The 16,422-nt window shown below is 41.2% G+C and overlaps 1 protein-coding gene across 1 annotated transcript; it reads right to left on the bottom strand.

Moving 5' to 3' along the window:
* Nucleotides 1-6,636: 6,636 nt before the first annotated feature.
* On the bottom strand, nucleotides 6,637-14,916 carry SLC10A2 (solute carrier family 10 (sodium/bile acid cotransporter), member 2). The gene is made up of 6 exons (XM_008941260.1): nucleotides 14,531-14,916; nucleotides 11,705-11,823; nucleotides 10,505-10,593; nucleotides 8,159-8,334; nucleotides 7,424-7,581; nucleotides 6,637-6,797 (listed from the first exon to the last, which is right to left on the bottom strand). The coding sequence occupies exons 1-6, from the start codon at nucleotides 14,914-14,916 to the stop codon at nucleotides 6,637-6,639; spliced, it is 1,089 nt and encodes a 362-aa protein (XP_008939508.1).
* Between the last annotated feature and the right edge of the window lie 1,506 nt (nucleotides 14,917-16,422).

The following is a 16,422-nucleotide window of genomic DNA, read 5'->3' as shown; positions in this document are numbered from 1 at the left end:
AATGTAAACTTGTGTTACCTCCAAGGAAACTGGAGAACAAGGGGTGAAACAATATTGTCTGCTCAGCACTCTTTGGCCTCAGTTTCTTCTCCCAGCCATCCCTGACCCCTCACCACCAAACCCATGCAGCTGAACTCTCTAGAGATTCAGTAGCACCGCAGTGTTTGGGGTAGGTGCCTGCAAAGGCCTCGAGGAGGATTTGCTGTCTGAGTGAGTGAGTTGCCATGACCAGTCTGACCATATCCCTGTGATGCTCCAAATACCATAAGTAATGCTGGTGTTGTAAACAGCCCCCTTGCTTTATGCTTCCTGAATGTGGGAAGTTTTTATTTTGTGTACTGAATGGTTTCTGTAGAAAAATCCTGAAAAACACAACAGAATGGGCGAAGTGGTATAGAGTAAAAAGTAAGTTATCGACTGGTCCTTCTATGGACAGCTAAATACACCTCCATAAAACAGTCCTCTCTGAATTTTCTCCTGTTTCCCCTGTCATTTACAGTTCATTTCAGTATATACTCTTCTGTCCTTCCACTCAGATGTTCTTTCCCTTTCAACAGGCAAAACATATGAAAACAGCTTATGTTTTCCCTTGGATTTACTGATTACTGGAAATGGCTGCACAGATGCAAGAACCTCAGAGCTCGTTAGGTTGGCAATGACAGTATGTGCTTAAAGAAGTGGTGTAAGAGACTTGGGCACATATCTCTGTAGCTTCCAGCTAACAACTACTGAAGGACTTTCTGAGCCAAACCTTGTACCTTCAGCACTGTGTTAAATTGCTAGCAATGAATTTATGGTCCAGGAAATAGTTTTTTTCCTCCTCTTTTGAAAACACATTTTTACATATTGTGCATTAATTTCTTTTTTTCTTCCAAATGATGACTGAATGTCTTAAACATGAAATATGTGCTAATCTATGTAAGCTGTATGCTTTATTTTGTTTCCTCAGTAGGTATACTTTTATGGAAAATTGGTCCATATCAATTGTGGTTTATTTTATGAGTTCAAGGTATATTTTCAAAGGAAGAGCCGTATGTGGAAAGAATTTGTGTTCTACCTACAGCAGATTTACTGCTGACATGAGAAACACATCACCAGCACAACCTGGAACCCTGACATTTTCATTAATCCCTTGCAGTTAATTCCACTTGTAGGGAATTAATTGTACCATCAAATTATTTAAACAGGGCCTTACCATCTCAATATGACCTCTTTACATCTATTTTGAATTCAGATGGGGGAAAGTGGCTTTTAAAGTCTGTGATGAGATCTCCCAAATGAGTGATACTCAATGCAGACGGAGACAGAAGGTCTGCAGTCATATTTAAAAGAATGTATCAAATTACCTTAAAGATATATGATCAGCATATCTAATCAGCATATCTGGAGCAATTAAGTTGCATCTATAAAATATGAAGCAATGTCAAACTTCTGTGAGATAGAAACACTGGGTGTGAAATTGCAAATATTCCTCATGGTTAGGGACAATTGTAGTGAAGGAGAATCTGTGCACAAACTTTGTTTTCTCTAAGGAAAAACAACTGGATTCTGCTTACCTGGAGCAGAAATTATTCCTCTCCATAACTATATCTAAGACATGTAGTAGCTGGGCATAAGCTCAGGTTCTTGAAGTTCCACTTAAAGAAACCGATCAGCTCCCTGTTTGTGGTCAGTAAGTTTTTGTGTGTTGAGGTTTCTCTTCCCTTATCTTTGGAGTTCTAAAGTATTTGTTGTGATTGCAAAAGATTTATCAACTGATGGGTTATTAGAGAGTCAAAATCCCAGTCCTCGTGCCTGAATTCCCAAATAATCTTGAAGTCCAAAAGACAAAGATCTGAAGGTCTTTATTTCAACTTATTATTTGTAAAGTCTTGTGTTTTCTCAAATCAGTCCTTACCTGAGGGAGAAAGTTGATTTATGATCTTTGAAGCATTACTGGCAATTGATGGAATCATTTTACATTAAGTCCATTATGAGCAAGTAGAGGTATCACTAGTACTTTTTAATCTGCTCTTTGTTTCCATAGACATAGTTTGGAATCTCCTTACTGAATTTTATTCCTAGCCCTTTCAAAATCCCATCTATTTTTGTGGAGAGATAGATTCCCTGTGGAGATGGGAGAACCTTATTAAGGAGGCATACTTTGGGTCAGTTTGTAGAGGCAGCTGGAAGTAACACTTTTGTGTTTGTTTATTTTTCTAAATTCAGAAATAATTTGCAGTATATTGCAAGGGTCTTCTTCCAGGCTTGCAGCCAGCACCTGCAAAGTGGTGATACTTCTTTTGACTGCAGAGGGATTCACATAGATCAGGGAAAACTCTGCAAATAAGGGTGTCTTGTGCAGAAGTCATAAGGAAGATCTGTCTGCTTAAACAAGTGTCTGGTGCATTTTAGATGTCTAGGGCCACAGTAGGTGCAGGCAGAACACAGGACCTACAAAATACCTGTGACACTCTGGAGGTGGAGCAGAAAGCCAGGCAGGACACCCAGGACACCTCACATCTCACTATCTGCCTACATTCAGGCAACCAAATTGTGTACCCAATTCTGCATAATCTCTTTGTCTCCTTCCAGAATTCCTCCTGACCTAAATCAGGTTTGGAGAGGTGTGATGCCTTGCTCTCCAGAGCTATCTACCTTTTCCTGCCTACAGTCCTGACTGTTTTCAGGGAAGGATAAAGGTCAATGCTGGAAACTTACTTACAGATGCCTAACTTTAATGGAAATTAAATAGATACAGTAATTTCCACAGCACATATCTATTAATGAAAAAATGTTAGGAGTCCTTCAGGGCTTTCAGTTATCCATCTTCTGGATTTCCAGTTTGAAGACTGGCAAATATTCTGGCAGTTATTTTTACATTTGATATTTTAAGTTAATTTAGTGCTCATCTTAACTGAGGTGCTAGTGCATCTGGGGCAGAAAGAACACTCCTTTGGAAACTTTAGAAACAGAGATTTACTCTTACTGCCCTTCAGTTCTGGCTTGGAAAATCCAGTCAGGCTTCCTCAGCTGCCATTTGATTATGGCACTATTATGCTATATTTGCTTTAATTCTGGACATCAGCAAGTGATACAGGTAATCTAATGAGAGCAGGACCATCAAATACTGATCAGTCAATGCTTGTGCCTTGGGAGACAGGAAACACTGATTATTGTTTAAGATTTTCATCAAAAGTACAGTATGTTAATTAGTTGGACCACCAAAAAAAAAAGTTAATTTCTCCTTTCTGAGGCTGACCAAAAAAAATACTGATTGACAGAGATTTTAATAGTGTTTTTTGAACATCATAACCTGGTTAGTCAATAACAAGAAACGTATTTACATAAACTACAAATCAATTTGCTTGTTAATTCTGTCCAGACTGCACACTCTTCTGACTAACATAGCACACTATATAACAGAAACTGTTCTTCCATCTGTGTTTTGGTCAGCTAAGTTAGTTATATGTTCACAGGAGATTAGAATCACCACACAGACAATTTTTAAACTAGATTTCCTACCCCCCCACCCCCCCATTATAAAGACGTGTCTTCCTGGTTAAAGACTATTGTATTGGGTGCTCAGAGACTTTATGCAGAGAAAGAAATGAAGACAAGAGTTATTTAATATAGATTTTTTTTTTTCTGTTTGAGAGTAAAAAAATAATCTTGGTGTTCGATCTAAGTCAGGCTACCTACATCTACTTTATAAAGATAGACAATTCCAGTGGACAACTCATCCTGCAATATCAGTGTGAGACAGTGGGCTTGATTAACTCTGTAGTGGTGCAACTCTCTCTCTGCTGACTAGGGAAGACATGTCTAGATCCAGATTTATGGACACAGACTTTTGTTTGGCAAGTGTGATTGTTGTGTCCTTGCAACCCTTATACTACAGACCTTGGGATGAGCTAAGCATTAATTCAGCTCTCACTTCAGCTTTTAGGGTATGTCTGTCTTCAGACACACTCTAGCTCCTTTTGCCTGCAATGGCCTGTGAACCAGTAGTGCAGCTGAGTTAAGACTCAGGGACTGCCCAGGCTCTTTGGATATGAATGACAATCTAAAAGTAGACTAGCTCTGTTCACCTAGAATCTGCCAAGGCATCTGGATGACTCCTTAGCCTGAACTGGTAAATCCATGATTGTCAGTGTGTGCAAGGTTTAATTAGATTTGGTATTTGTTAGCCAGAACATCATTGCATGTTTTTAAATTGCATATCCTGCCATGTCCCATCCACATTTTTTCAGTGGATAGAAGACTGCTTAAAAAACAAGGACTTTCATGCTGGAGAACCTGAGAGGAGATGGTGCTGAGAAGATTAAACAAGCTGGTCTTGGTAAGCTGGGGTTTTTCTTTCGTCAGTGCCAAGATAACTGCAACTGCAAGGGTGGAGACAATCAGCCTTTTTCAACTGAGAAACCCATATCTCAGTGTTTATATGGCTGACAGCCAAAGACACACAGTATCTTTCTGGAGACCTCTGAGGAGAGGACATAACTTTCCCCAAAGTCCCTTATGCTGCTGTGAGGTAGCCCACTCCATGTTCACCACTGAGGAGAGACATTGATGCTGCCCAGACTTCTGCAGCTGGAGATTTAACAGCTATCATGTCAACATAAGCCTGCTTCTGGAAACGTTAAAGAGGCCTGGGGGTTTGTTTTAGGTTTTGTGTGCTCTAGAGGCATATATTGGTTAAGACCTCTGAGCTGGCTTTGCTTCATGTAAAGCTTGGGATATAACACCCTTGCCAAATGTAATTGTTAACAACTGCAGAAACAGATGCATCCTTCATCTTTAATCTTTGAGCCTAAATGCTCATATATATTAAAAAATGTATGTCAAAGATAGCATCAGACATCCCATGCTCATTTTATTCTTCCTTGTGTTGCCCAGAGAGGTGGTAGATGCCACATCCCTGGAAGTATTCAAGACCAGCTTGAACAGGGCTCTGAGCAACCTGATGCGGTTGAAGAAGTCCCTGCCCATTGCAGGCGCTTGGACTAGGTGACCATTGAAGGTCTCTTCCAACCCAAACGATTCTCTGATCCTGTGATTATTAAACATATTCATTTTACACTTAATCTGAGGTGGTTTTGCTACATCTCAAAGCCATAAACTTCATCTGCATGTTGGGGTTCAGTCTCACTTCTTTCCACCTTAAATTACTCCAGTGGGCAAAATTAGAAATGGTTTCTGACTTTATTCAGTTCAGCGTTTATACAGTTCCTTCAAATACACACACATACATAGTATAAGCAAGACAAACTAATATCCTTCAATGCCTTTTCAAAATCTGCTTAAAATGTGCGTGGAAGCATTGAAGTTTTGCATGGGGAAAGAGAAGCAGCTTGGTGTGTAAGAGAGACACAATCCTGACTAACTTCTCCTGCCCCTTTTTTGATGGGTACAGGATAAAGACAATGAGCTTTTTACTACAGATGTTACAAACAGCAGCTTTTCCTTTCCTCAGGGAGTGTGTTGTTTCACATTTATGATTTTTCCATAACAGACTTCATTACATTTTTAAGTTTAATGTTTATTCTGTAAAACATAGCATGCTTCTCTAAGTGCTAACTCCTGCTAAGTGTTAAACTCCTTGGAGGTTGTGACCACTCCGAACTCCGCCCGAAAGTGAAGCAGCTTTAAGCCTCCCTTAACTCAGGAGAGAGTCTGAGACCCTTTCCCCCACCTATGGTAGATAGAATAATTTATTCCTTGTTTAATACTGGGCACATTTCTGCAACAGTAGGAAGCTACATGTTGGGAACTTAAATTCCACAATTTCACCTGTGTTTGTAAAATGCCTGCCACACCAACTCACGACACCTTGGAAGATCCACTTGAATGTGACAAAGAGGTGTTCAGTTCCCTTGTGTTGATAGTTCGCTCATTCTTGATCAACTACATCAGTGTCTACAGGTCACAGACACCTGGTGAGTTCAAATTTAATAGTTTGTAGGCAGCTGTCACACTAAAAATGGTCTAGGCTTATGCCCTCAGCTTTGTCTCTCTGTTCATGTTCCCAGCACCTGTAAGATCCAGATGGAAGATGTGGAGCTGTCATTTCCTATTACTTTAGAAAAAAAACAAGAAGTCATACGGTCCTTGCACTGATTAAAACTATAACTTGAGAATAAATTAATCCTTTGACCAATTCAGTACAAAGACTTTAGTCTGCCCAGACTGACCTAAACGAGACTGTTTCATTATTGGCTTGTTCCGATGTCATGGCTGACTCCTGTTCAGTGGCAGTCCTCCAGCAGATCTTCCACCTCAACTCCTGCTGCTGCTCAGACACTGTTTGGTGTGGGGGCTGAGACTAGCAGATGGATTTGTACGATCATGGGCTGGAGCTGGTAATGCAAATATCTGCCTGTTTATTTAGCAACACCTCACCTTTATTCTCCCTTTCTTTAAATAAGCCATAATAAAACGTTAAATATTTATTTTTTTTAGGATAATGGCTTCAAAACCAGATTCTACAACTGTGGAAGAAGCCATGCTCAGAATCAAAGTAAAAATCTTTAATAAGTGAATAATTTAAAGGTCTTACTGTACAATCTCAGCAGAACTTCACCTTTTGTTAAATATTTCCATAAAGCAACAGCATGTGAAAAAAAGTTTTAAGTAATCTGTATGTCTTATATCTTTTTAGTTGATGGAAACAGAGGTAACTGTGTCTTTGGTCTCATTTGATACAAATCCTCCGTTTATTTTAGCACGTGATGACATTGATTTAGAATCCTCTTTTTCCTCTGTTTTTTCAGCATCTGTCTTTGTTTTGATCCGGTGTCTTCTGTAAACACGGTAGCCTGGGAATCAGTATATATTTAGTATTAAATAAAGAAATGATAACAAATGCCCCCAAAAGATTGTAGTAACATGTAGCCATTCAACATTTTCCTTCTTCACATTGCTAAAACATTCCAACACCTTCAGACAGTTTCTTTGAAGCTATATTTAAATATATCAACAACCCTCATTACTGGAAAAGTACGTTTAGAAAATAAGCAGGAAAAAGTTTTAAATTCTTCATTTGATGTTTGCCTGTTTTATGCTCATGTTGTGTGCAGAGACTTTAAAAAGTATTGTCTGTTTCCCTTGGGAAACCCTGGTGGAAGAAGGTGCTTTTGTCCTTCCTTGGCCAAGGGTAATAACAACCCCTCTGCTCAATGTAGCCTCATGCATCCGGTTGCAGGTGGTGGAGATCTTTGTGCTGAAAAAAAGGAGTCTTCCAAATAGTGAACTTAGCTTTGTATTTTCCTAGTTATGTACGGCGGTGATGCTCAGAAATCTTTTGGGTCATTATTTACTTAACTACTTTCCATTCATAAAAGGAATAAAATATTTTTATTCCTTCTTGTTTTCTTCGTATCCGTGAAAAATGAGACTAATAATGATAATGATAATGCCATACTAGAAAATATCTATACTTTACCTGCTAAAATTAGTAGTGCAAACAACACCTGGAAAATGCTGTAGATGAGTGGGAAGGTAAACATCAACTCCAGTTGCTCTGGCGTGAAGGAGAGCTGTACTATAGTTGAACACAGCTGAGTGTTTTGCATGCCTGTTTCCAGAGACACCGTGCGACACCTAAAGGGAATAATACGACAGTCTGTGGGTCCCTGCACTTTACAGTAATCTGGATAAGCAAGAAACATACAGTAAAGTACAACTAAGAAAATGATATCTTTCAGTTCATACAGTTAATGAAAGACTCCACAAGTTATAGGGCTGTTGGCACTAGAACACACAGAATTTAGGTCTGTTCCTCAGTTGTGGAGGACCGTGATCCACCTGCAAGACGTGTACGTGGCACTCACTATCTCCCTCTCTTGTAATGAGGTTTTAAATTGCAGGCTGCTGCCTCTTCACTGAAGTTTTACTGGGGTCCCAGCCTGCTCACAGCTCAGGTCTGCTTCACTCCCCTGGAGCGCAGGACACAGGCACCCAAGGGGAAGCTGTGTGACAGCGGGGAGCAAACAGCACAGGCAGAGTGTGCACGAGGCAGCTGTTACCTGCAGGTAGCAGCCCAGAAACAGGGCTGGGGAATGAGTGACTCTGCAGTGTAGCTAATGTTTAGAGAGTATTCTCAGCATTGGTTAGTCATTAAAACCTTTTTTCACAGCTGAAAAAAGCCTACAGGTACTTGTCACAGACAACTCCATACCTGTGCCAAGGCAGACCCGCCACACGGGCCAGAAAGAATCCCAGAGAATAGCCAGCTGCTGGGAATATGGTGCCAATGATCCATAATTTGGGTGAGATGATCCAGGAGCCTCTGTAGAGTATTCCCCCCACCACAGCAATGACCACGATGAGGAGTGCTCCCACAATGGAACCAACCTGTGAGGAGAAGGAGGGAGGGCTGTGTGAATAAGAGACCCTAATGAAATCTAATGGCATCAAACGTACTGTCAAAGTGCCTGTGAATGTCTCCGAGTCACTGCAACATCTTATTAAACATAAAACCTAAATTTATGGCAAAGCAATTCACAGCAGGCAGACAGATTAGATAGCTGTCGTTTTCCCCAGGCAGGACACACACAATGTACCTCAACGTGTGACTACAGATATAGATCAGGGCATGGCTATAACAAGTATCTACAGCAGATACCTGCAAAACCAGTCTCTTGAAGCCTTGCTTATAATTGTATTCAGAACTGGAGATTAAAAATAATTTCATAGGTGTGATGTGAGCGAGGAATGGTGTGCACATTAGAAACATTTCCCCCGCGTTGTTGGGGAGCTGGCAGCATAATAACCAGTACAATGTGCTTTTCCTCCCCACTTCGTGGGCAGTCACAGGCTGGGGCTTAGTATAACGTGTGCTAAGCAGGCACTAGATTGTTAGTGATAGGAAGTTATTTGCCTGGTGGAGGAGTACATCTTTAATGTGGCTGAAAATTTGTGTCTGAAAACAGGTTTTGAGCTCATATAGCATATTTGCATAACTGTAGTCACTGAGTTGTCTTATGCCCTCTGGCTGAAGGGACTGAGATCTTCACTGCTGTTTGCTAAAAAAAAAAATAACTCACTCTCTTCTCAGTATCCAAGTGAAATGTTTGCTCTTATGGAATAAGTTGCCAGCAATCTTACTGGCAGGGTTCTAGGTCTAAGTTTAGGAGAATCCATTTCTTGGATAAAATGTGTTCCTATTTAACTGACTTTGCCAGACTTTGGCTGAAGCCTTTTTAAGAGCACTGAGTGAACAAGTACTTTTGTTTGACTGAGCTATTGAACAAATACACCTGGGAAGAAGAAACATGGTGTGACCGTGACAAGCTCTTCTTTCACCTGGCACACTGTCCTTGTGCTCCTATCTCCATTTCTCACTACATGGTCCTTAATCTGACAGGTATGGCTCAATCTCCACTTGATGCTTCGTTGTCCTACATAAAGCAAACCTTCAACGGACCCTAATGTGAGTTGCTCACCAACTCAGTAAAAAGACAGTGAAATGGTGATCTGCTGGCAGAGCAGACAGAGTTTCCTTTCATGTGAGTTCAAGTTCATGTTTTTCCCTTAAACGATGAAAAAAAGAATAGTACAGTTTTGAAATCAGCACTAAACAGTATCCAAGTTCCTAAGTAAGCTGGGAGGGCTTTATTGTGAACACTTAAGAATACTTTAAAAGGACAACACAATAAGCTAACAGTCTAAGAAAATGAACTGGCTTAAAAGGACATTATTGATGTCCTATGTGTCCTGAGCTTAGCAGAGAAATGATAAAAATAGGGAGAATTACAGGACAGGAAGAATAACAAGTTGCCAGATTAGTTTTCCTCCAGAAAATTTAGAAGTTGTATGTGTTAACTAAGAATGGTTGACAAAGGCACTCAACACATCTGACAATTTCTTTAAACCTAAACTTAATGTTCAGAATTATTTGTTTGCTGTTAACACTAAAGGTAGCTAAGTAGTTATTTCTATTATTATCATTATTATTATTTTGGTATTACTTTTAGAACAAGAAACACCATATTTTTGATGCATCTGAAATTAACTTGTAAAGATAATTTAATTTTGGGCATAGTTCGGTTAGTTTTTTTTTTAACAGTTGGAACATTTTCAACATTTTTTAAAGTAAAAATTGACTTCACACTCAAAATTGCCCCCTCCCCGATCAACAAACTGGTTTAAATGTAGAAAGGTTGGGTCTTATTTATCCAGAATATTTTCATTTTTCATTATTTTGCAAAGAAAAACTGCTTTCAGCAGACCTGAACGATCTTCCCTCCAATTTCGGTTTACGTTATAAACTGAACTCGGTTATGGGCAGAGTTGTAGCCAAAGACAAGAGCAGGCTCTTTGGGTGATGATGGTTTCTAATAACGAACACAACCCACGCCTGTCTGTGCAGGGGGAGCAGTACATCTCTGCAGTGTCTCCTCTGTGCTCTGCTGGAAACTTCCTGGCTCTTGTGGGGCCAGACTCCAGTGCTATGAATAGCAGTGTACTGCTCAGTGATGCACTGATTCCATAACTGCTAATCCTTCAGCCTCATACAGCCTACCTTCAGTATGATTTTTGCTTTACTAGGCCATCTGTGGTTAACATACATTCCAAATGAGACAGGAATTACAAGAGCTACCAGTGAAATTCCTGGAAGAAAAAAGAGAGAAGTTAAGCCCACGTATTGTGCAGAAGTTCCCGACGGGCCAGAGCCCGTGCAGGGGCTGGGGGTACAGAACAAGCCTGCAGAGGCTGGTTCTGGTATGAGCACCCCAGAGCACGCTCTGCCCACACCTGCCCGTTTGCTTTTCTGTGGAGTCTGTTATCTTTGGCAGCCTGTTGAAGTAATTGCCATTCTGCTGAGCGACATGCTCATTCACCTGCATCAGAAAGGCAGGCAGAAATTGGAGTGTGCTAATCATCACCACCCTGGGATGTGAGGAGCTACATTAAATGCTCATTTTGTCTGCAGGTGTTTCACCACTGTGCTATATCAACAACCCGTTTAGAGCTTCTTTTGTTTTGGCCTCCCCCCTCTAGTGTTTATTTTGAAAGTTACAAGCAAGGTATGTGATTTTTTTTTTCTCCAGGACAATGGGAAATTAAACTGAAGAATATGAAAGTGACTCTGCTGGCTTTTAAGATTAGCACAACACGGAATCACACTTGATAAGCACTAGGGCTATTGCTCTGCAAAGCACTGGAGCATGTATTTCCAAACACTTTGACTATTTTCTCTTTGTAGCTGGATGAGATTTTTGACAGGAAGTCAAAGGAAGCCACTCCTGGCAGTGTAGATTGCAGCTTTTCAAAGAGACTCAGCAGTTTTAATCACTTGCTTAATTATGCACATGTGCTCAAGTACTTTGCCAGATTATGGCCTCAGCACTTAGCACTTTGCAGGATTGTGCCTTAAAGCTATTGCAAACGCTTTCATCCAGGGGAAGCAGCTATTCCTGCATGAATTCTGCACTCTTATCCCAGTGCCATGCAGGTATCCAAACCATTTGGAACAAAAACCAGGCACAATCTCTTGATAAATATCTGCACAATATTTGTAATGATTTCAAGTCTGTTCTGCAGAGCCGTGAATGATGTCATCTGGGTATCTGATTCCCATGGGAGTTATTGGAAAATAGGCAGATGAATATTTTTTAAAATCTAGGGTCATTTCTTCATGGCTTTGCAGGGTGATGGTTGTTACCAGAGGCAGGGTAAAAGGAGGGAGTCAGCAGGGAACATGCTGGTTCACTGGACTCACCAATGCTGTCATAAGGGAGTACAATTGCGTTGGAATCAGTCCACATCTTGGTGTAAAGAAAGAGGCAGAGTGGCATCATTCCCATTGCAAACAGTGTGGAGCAAGTTGTCATGCTGATGCTGCAAAGAAATTGGTTGGAGTGTCAGTTCATCTCATGCTAGCCTGTAGTCTTTCTCACTTTCTTATTACAGCTACACAGCTTATGAAAGACTGGGCAAGAACTGCTGCTGGCTACAGTCAATTTATCCTGTATATTGGTTGGAAAAAAGCTAAATGGAAGGTATGGCTTCTGCTGAAAAGAAAAGAACATAAAATATCAATGTGTTCTGCAGCCACAGAACAATAACTTTCAGTGCAAATGAGAAAGTCAAACGAGTGGCTTTCAGGAAGGGCTTTCAGGCTGGCAAGTTTGTCTGCATGCTGCTTGCCTGGCTGGCTTCTGAGGGCATGGCAAGCTGGATGGGGTCAGATGGACATCAGATGGGACTTGCTATTATACCAGCAGTTCTAGAGTGTTAGAATTTCACTCAGAAGGCAATAGCATAAACCAGAAATACTTCATCGCCTGCGATGTGCGATGTAATAAAATTTCCTTTCCTGGCTTGTTTGCTCTAGGCCAAAGAGCAGATGCTGAGAATTACTCAGCGGAGCTCAGCGTAAGTAGTGTTGCTTCCTTAGTTTGTGCAAAGACATTTCTGTTTTAAAATATAAAGTCTTGTAACTGTCAGGGCTGATACACGTCCTACTATAAGATGCATTCTTCTACAGGAATGAAGAAGAAGGGAAAGGCAAGACATCTAAAATAAGGGTGCCTATTCTCTAATCCTGCCCCTGTGCTCACGGAAGCTCCCAGGGGAGCTGTGGAGGAGAGGGGCTGGTGTTTCAGAAGCAGTTGTTTTTTTGTGAAATACCAAGATCTGTCAAACCCAGATGTTGTTATGGAAAGCTTTAGAGGATATTGCCTGGTCTGAGTTACTAAGGAAGATATGAGACCTCACACTTAGCCTCCAGGTGATTATATGAGAAGTAGAAAATTAATTCCTTCTCTGACTTGTGATCTATTTGCACTGGAATGTTTTAAACCAGACAGCAGACAATGGGGATGAATTGTTATGGATAAACATAGAATGTTAGCAGTTAAACCCCAAACCTTGTCTGATATGATGGGCAGTCTATCTGCATGGCTGCACTGGCTCCAGACACTGACCAAGCTGCCTGTACTATTACTGTTCTGCCAGGAACTGAGGACACTTGCACTGCCATCCCAGCTGCACCTCCTGTATCCTCTGCTCCCTGCAGTATCATCACAGAAGTACTCACCAAAGCCTTTGACTTCTTAAGGTAAAGGCCTTCACCTGAAGAATAGCCTTTAGTGGGTATTTTCAATCTACCCTGCTCTCTGCCAGCATCATGGGATACAAACCCTACCCATATTTATAGCATCATCAATTTGAATTTTTAACATTTATTTCAGTGGTGTGATTCTGAATATATGGAGATGAAAAAGCATAATTTAGCTCAGTATATTCTTCCAAGGAAAGATTAGAACAGAATTTCAGAGCTGTGCTGGATATATTTCCATCTGTGGTTTCTTCTATATGTATTTATTGAAATTGTCTTACAGCTCCTAATGTCATAGGTCTTTCCTCCACAGTGAGGAAGCTGGTGATTAGCAGAGCTGACCTCATACATAATTAGAAAACTGGTGTTACATTAACACCTGTATATGACAGAAAAGTTCACTATTTTCAAAGGATGGAAAAAATGTCTTATTAAAGCTACAACTGTTAACATTCTTAGTCTATTTGCCCTAGCTCCACATCTTTCTTTCTTCTATTATTTTTTCCATTTCTAGTTCAGACGAGCGTATGATAAATTGTACAAACACTCCAATTTATGTTACTCTGTGGGAAACAGAGAAATGATCCTGTTTATTTTAGAACAAGGTAATCAGGATATAAAAATAAAAAGATGGCTCGTTTTTAAAGGCTGTTAGAGTTAATGAACACCCCATGGAATCTGCATAAAGAGTAGGGTTCACTTCTGCTGTGTGTTTGATGTCCCAGACCATGCCAGCTGCCTTACATCTCTGTTTCTCAGTTCAGAGCACCCCGTCACTGTGTTCATCACATTTTGCCACAACAAAGATTTTCACTGCCCCCAATATGCAGGGCTGCCTCAGTCAGTGACTTCTAGCCTGTAAAACTTTCCCTCAGTTTGAAGACTTTGCAGATGGTGCCAGGAAAAGATAGAATTACTGCAAGTGATTTTCATTTGTATTAGTTCCCAAACAGAAAAATCTATACTCGTCTATTCATTGTACAGAACACAAAAGGAGGAAAAGCAGTTTTTCACAGGTGGTGTTTTTCAAGAAACTTTACTTCAATGACTATTGCACAGCCACTGTTTTGTACAGAGGATTCAGATCCTAAACTCCTTTGATACTTTTTTTTTTTACTGCCCAAGATCTTGGGAGAAACAAAATCACAAAAGTAACTAACTTGGACAAAGATTTCATAATCCATAGTATTTTAGTGGTCTTCATAAATGCTATTTTCTGCAGGATCTGAAGATTTACAATAAAGACATTTTCTAACACACACAATCCTTTTGTGCTATCTTCCTCATGAATTCTCAGGCAAAGATATTTGTTGTTCTGCTTGTATTTACCACTATGACAGTAACTAAACATCTTTACAAGAAGAAAGCTCCACCATGCATGGGCCTGGAACCGAAGAAAAAAAACTGAGACAGTCTTTTTCAATATAAAGTTTACAATATAAAAGGACATATAGTGGACATGTAGAGAACAGTGCCTCTTCTTACCTTAGGTCCATATCTCCATCCACCCAGTAGGCGATGATGTTGGAGGCTGTGCCCCCTGGACAGCACCCCATGATGAGCACCACGATGGCTTGGACAGGAAGCACGTTAAAGGCCAGGGACAGCAAGAAGGCCGTGAGAGGCATAATTCCAAACTGGCAAAGGAAACCCACAAAAATACCCCAGGGTCTTTTTATGTGGCCCCAGAATTTCCGAAGTTCCACATTGCAGCCCATGGAGAACATGACCAAAGCCAGCATGATTGTCAGTACAGAACTTAAAGTTACACTCAAAGTTTCATTAAAATTATCTTCTGGTAAGACACAAGATGTACCATTGCAAACAGTAGCATTTGCTGGGCAGGCTGTAGAGTTGTCTGCTGAAGACATGTTAAATTGCTGGGAAAGAAGGTTTGTCTGCGGTTTGAAATACAGAACTGCTCAGTACATCTGGGGCAGACTCTCAAGTCTGTGTAAATGGTTGCTTGTCAGTGACTCCTTTTAAGGGATCCAGGAAACAATAAAGTGCAATAAATGCTTGGACACTCTTATAATTCCTGAAGGGTTTAGCCCAGTGCTGATTCATAAAGTTATAAAAGTTACACTTGCTCAGTATGGTGACGATTAATCATTTATCCATATGATAATGAAGAATCCCACATGAAGAGAAGAACCGTGTTAATATTTAAGGGTGTAAAGAAGGCTTGTGATGTAGCTGAGCACGTGGAATGAGAACCACAGGAAGAAGAGAAAGTTCAGGCTTCATTCTTTGGATGTCTTGCATGCCTCCAGGAGAGGTGCTTACGGGTGTGCTGTCACTGCAGCCGTGATGGGGACCTGTGGGTGTGATCGAGACACAGGAAACCATGAGCAGAGCTCCTGAGCCAGGGTTTGAAGCTGCAGCTCTTGCTAAGTGATGCAGCAGTCACCATGACATACAGGATCCTTCAAATGTGGTGGGGTCCTCATTTGGTTGTATTTGGAGTGTGAGAGAAGTTACGACTGGTGTACAGTGATAACTTCACCACAGGATGTCACAAATATTTGTGTCACTTTTTGTCCCTAAATGCAACTTTTAGGTAATCTTTCTAATTCATTCTCAGCTTCTACATAATCCTGCAGATAGTGAAGACCCCTGGCTGCAAAGTTTCCCATGATGCAGTCCGCTAAAACATCAAGTGTATTTTTGGTTTTGGTAGATGGAGAAGAACCAGTTATCCTGACATCTCCACACCTCTCCAGACTGGGTGACTGGGTTGGTGGCTGCCCTTCCTTGCTTGTGACTCACACTGCTCCCAGCCATGTTCACCTCCACACTGAGGTCATCAGCCTGGGAAGAGTGGAGAGGGGAAGGAAGGGAGTGGGGCAAGAAGCCATGGGCATTGCTCATTCAGGCAGTGTGGAGATTTATGGTCCTCCTGGCACCTTCTGCTTCTTGCCAGCTTGGGCTGGTTGAAAAGAGGAGTGTGGGGTGGTGAGGGTAGAGGAAGAAGGAGACATTTTCTGAGCTAAGTGTGGGGATCAGGGAGCAGGGTGGTGGGGCTGGTGTGCTGTCAAGGTACCCAGCCAAAGCCACCCACCCTGCCTTCAGCACTGTAACATGTTCAGCATCCACAGCAGGGTGAGGGTGTGGGTGATCTTTTTTGCTTGGTGTTGCACAGACTTTGGGAGAGAGGTTTTCTGTGCCTGGCTTTGATGTGGTCTGTTGTTTCTGTCATCCCCATGCCTCAAAAGGGATGAGAGGCTGAGGCAGGGCAGCTTCCCTGGGATCCCTTTTGGGACTTACAGCTCTAGCATGGGCAGTGGGTATGCTGTATGGTGTGGCTACACCTTTTTTTCGTGTGGGACCAGGGTAACTTTGTGGCATCCTGTCACGGTCCGCTCAACTCGGTGGAC

Source organism: Merops nubicus, unplaced genomic scaffold (assembly GCF_000691845.1).
Source record: "Merops nubicus isolate BGI_N331 unplaced genomic scaffold, ASM69184v1 scaffold9665, whole genome shotgun sequence".
Lineage (NCBI taxonomy): Eukaryota > Metazoa > Chordata > Aves > Coraciiformes > Meropidae > Merops > Merops nubicus.
The sequence above is the reverse complement of the archived record's forward strand: the minus strand, read 5'-3'. Positions and strand labels throughout refer to the sequence as shown.

Bases quoted from the DNA above. Each gene is read 5' to 3' on its own strand.
- SLC10A2 (XM_008941260.1), bottom strand. From the start codon at position 14,916: ATGTCTTCAGCAGACAACTCTACAGCCTGCCCAGCAAATGCTACTGTT. The intron at 10,594-11,704 runs GTGAGTCCAGTG...TTTTTCTTCCAG, and splicing joins ACTCCCTTATGACAGCATTG to GAATTTCACTGGTAGCTCTT. The intron at 6,798-7,423 runs GTAAAGTATAGA...ACTGATTCCCAG, and splicing joins TGCACTACTAATTTTAGCAG to GCTACCGTGTTTACAGAAGA.